Source organism: Helianthus annuus, chromosome 4 (assembly GCF_002127325.2).
Source record: "Helianthus annuus cultivar XRQ/B chromosome 4, HanXRQr2.0-SUNRISE, whole genome shotgun sequence".
Taxonomy (NCBI): Eukaryota; Viridiplantae; Streptophyta; class Magnoliopsida; order Asterales; family Asteraceae; genus Helianthus; species Helianthus annuus.
The window spans coordinates 106,979,710-106,983,045 of record NC_035436.2 but is presented as its reverse complement, the minus strand read 5'-3'; the positions used below and the strand labels follow the sequence as shown (position 1 = coordinate 106,983,045).

The 3,336-nt window shown below is 42.9% G+C and overlaps 1 protein-coding gene across 1 annotated transcript; it reads right to left on the bottom strand.

Moving 5' to 3' along the window:
* Positions 1 to 718: 718 nt before the first annotated feature.
* On the bottom strand, positions 719 to 2,611 carry LOC110891531. Its single transcript, XM_022139238.1, has 2 exons — positions 1,243 to 2,611; positions 719 to 1,158 (listed from the first exon to the last, which is right to left on the bottom strand). Exons 1-2 carry the CDS (start codon positions 2,609 to 2,611, stop codon positions 719 to 721), a joined length of 1,809 nt encoding a protein of 602 aa, XP_021994930.1.
* Positions 2,612 to 3,336: the final 725 nt, after the last annotated feature.

Below are 3,336 nucleotides of genomic sequence, written 5' to 3'. Positions count from 1 at the left end.
TTTGGAATGCTTCTTCTTGTTTGGGTCCCCACTCAAAAGGCTTTCCCTTATGAGTCAATGAGGTGAGGGGAACCGCAATCTTAGAGAAGTTTGAGATAAAGCGTCAATAATAACCGGCTAAACCAAGAAAAAAACGGATTTCAGTTGGAGTAGTGGGCACATTCCAATTCTTCACCGCTTCAATTTTGGAAGGGTCCACATGAATACCCTTATCATTGACTATATGACCCAAAAATTGAACTTCCTTAAGCCAAAATTCACATTTGGAGAATTTGGCATACAGTTGTTCTTTCTTTAAAAGTTCTATAATCAAACGAAGGTGTTTCTCATGATCTGCCTTAGTTTTTGAATAGATTAAGATGTCGTCAATGAAAACAATGACGAACTTGTCCAAGTAGGGCTTGCAAACAAGATTCATAAGGTCCATGAAAACCGCAGGAGCATTGGTCAAACCAAAAGGCATTACAGTGAACTCATAGTGGCCATATCGAGTACGAAAAGCAGTCTTGGGAATGTCATCTTCAAGGACACGAAGTTGATGGTAACCAGAACGAAGATCAATCTTGGAGAAACAAGTAGCACCTTGGATTTGGTCGAAAAGATCATCAATACGAGGCAAAGGATATCGATTCTTAATAGTGAGTTTATTCAACTCACGATAATCGATGCACATACGAAGAGTCCCATCTTTTTTCTTGACAAATAAGACAGGAGCTCCCTATGGAGAAAAACTTGGACGAATAAATCCCTTATCAGAAAGTTCTTGAAGTTGGCTGGCAAGTTCTTGCATTTCAGAGGGTGCAAGACGATAAGGAGACTTGGCAATGGTGTTAGCACCAGGAACGAGGTCAATGCGAAACTCAACTTGACGTGGGGGAGGTAGGCCGGGTAGATCTTCTGGGAAAACTTCAGGAAAATCACGAATAATAGGAATATCTTGAATACTCTTACTCTCGTCCTTCTTTTCTACAACGTGGGCCAAGAAAGCCACATATTTCTTGCGTAGATATTTCTGGGCTTCAGTACAAGTCATGAGTTTCAGCCCATTAGAAGGCTTCTCCCCATAGATTTCTAAGATGTCGCTAGATGGGAGAGGGATGCGAATAAACTTATCGAAACACACGACTTCAGCATGATGTTTGGCAAGCCAGTCCATGCCTACTATGATATCAAAGCTCCCAAGTTGCATAGGTGTGAGGTCGATAGGGAAAACGTGATCGTTGAGCTCCAGTTTAGAATTACAGATAACAGAGTCAAGCACAAAAGGGTTACCATTAGCTACTTCTACCGTAAAAGGCTTCCCTAGTTTAGTTCGTGGCATAGCAAGTAGAGGTTCAAACTTAAGGGACACAAAACTTTTATCAGCACCAGTATCAAATAACACAGAAGCATAATGGTCGTTAACGAGGAACGTACCGTTCACCACATCATTAATAGCACGCGCCTCATTAGCATTTATGTTGAATGCGCGCCCACGGGCTGGTTGAGCATTTGCAAGCTTGCGGCATTCGCGTTTAAAATGGTTAGGATCACCGCAGTTAAAGCAAGTTCCAATAGGGTAACGTGGTGGTGCAACATTTTGGGCAGGAGGAGGAGCAGCAACAACTTGGTTCTGGGGAGGAACGATGCGGCAAGTGGTAGCTAAATGACCCAACCGCCCACAACTAGTGCACTGCTTACAAGGAACACGGGCTAGATGATGATAGCTGCAACGGTTGCACAAAGGCGAACCTCCAACATATTGCCTTTTGTTGGGTTGTGGGGCTGCTTGGTTAACTTGGGTCGGAGCAACAACTGCATAATTCTTCGAAGCCTTTCGCTTTTTAGAACTACTTGATGAGGAAGCTCCAATTTTGACGTCCTTAGCAGTCTCGGTAGTAACCTTAGCACGTTCCTTTCTCCCCCCCGTACGAAACAAGTTTCCCTTCTTAACATGAGAATCCGTCAGGGTCGCAGCTAGCTCAATTGCCTCCCTGACTGTAGCGGGCTTGCTACCAGTGACAACATCTTGGATTAGTGAGGGCAGACCCTCGATATATTTTTCGATGGCACGATCTAAAGGTCCAACCATAGTTGGGCAAAGAAGGCTCAACTCCTCATACCGGTTGGTATAAGCACGATTCTCACCACTGTCTTGTGTGAGCTCATAAAATTCAGTTTCAAGGGCCCTCATTTCATTTCGTGGGCAAAATTCCCTTCGCATAAGATCTCTAAGTTCCTCCCAAGTTAAAGCCATAGCCACATTCGCACCACGATCTCTCATGACCCTATTCCACCATGTGAGTGCCCTTTTCTGAAAGACACTTGAGGCAAACTCCACCTTGCGATTGTTGGGACACTGACAATGGCGGAAGGTGCTTTCAATGCCTTCAAACCACTGTAGGAGCCCTGTGGCTCCCTCAGACCCAGAGTACTTGATGGGGTTACAAGAATTGAACTGCTTGAATGAGCAAGGGGCAGGTGCGTTCACGTTGATGTTGTTGTTGTTGCCTGCGTTGGCCTGATTGAGCTGGGCCACAAGTGTTGGGATTATTGCAGCCATTTGTTGGGCAATCATGGCAGCAAGTTCGGGGTTTTGTGCATTGTTCTGGTTATCGCGACGAGGAGGCATCCTATAAGAACAAGGGGAAACATATAAGTTCACAAGGATAAGAGAGATTGTTTTGAAATTTAAAACTCTTTATGTAAAACAATGAGAGCATGAAGAAATAAACATAAAGATTGAAATCATTTACACATTTAAATAAACGAATAAACGAAATCATCGACTAATCAAAATATTTGGGTTCTTATAACATTTTGGGAAGACATGCTTTAGCCTATAAGTGGACACTCACCCCAAGAGTTCCAGGTAAGCACAACTGGTTCCTCGGAAGATTGGAATTTATACGAAGTGCTTGCCTAGACAGAAAACTCGGAGTACAGGCGTCCACCCTTCCAGATTGCACGTGTTCTTAATTGTTATTCAAACCCAAGACTTTGACGAGATTATGAAAACATTTAAGGCTTAAAGCCTAAGAATTTAAATCATCTAAGGATAGATGATGATTAAGTGTAATATAGAGAACTAAGAATCTAAGGCAAGGGTGAGGATAGGGATAAAGAAAGGGATAAGCAAGATCACACATTAAGGCACATGTAGGTGTCCTAGGAGGGTTATAGTCTAGGTCAAAAGCAATCTAATAACCTAATTCCCTATAACCATGGCTCTGATACCAATCTGTAACACCCCAACTGAAGACGGAAACGTTGGGGCGCCACGTATGATAGGATGCTCAAAGACACATGGCATTAATTAAAGTTCAAATATAATTTTAAGTCAAATTTATGTTCAAC

Coding starts and splice junctions, on each gene's coding strand:
- LOC110891531 (XM_022139238.1), bottom strand. CDS start 2,611: ATGCCTCCTCGTCGCGATAACCAGAACAATGCACAAAACCCCGAACTT. Junction 1,159..1,242: donor TGTGCTTGACTCTGTTATCT/GTAATTCTAAAC, acceptor ATATCATAGTAG/GCATGGACTGGCTTGCCAAA.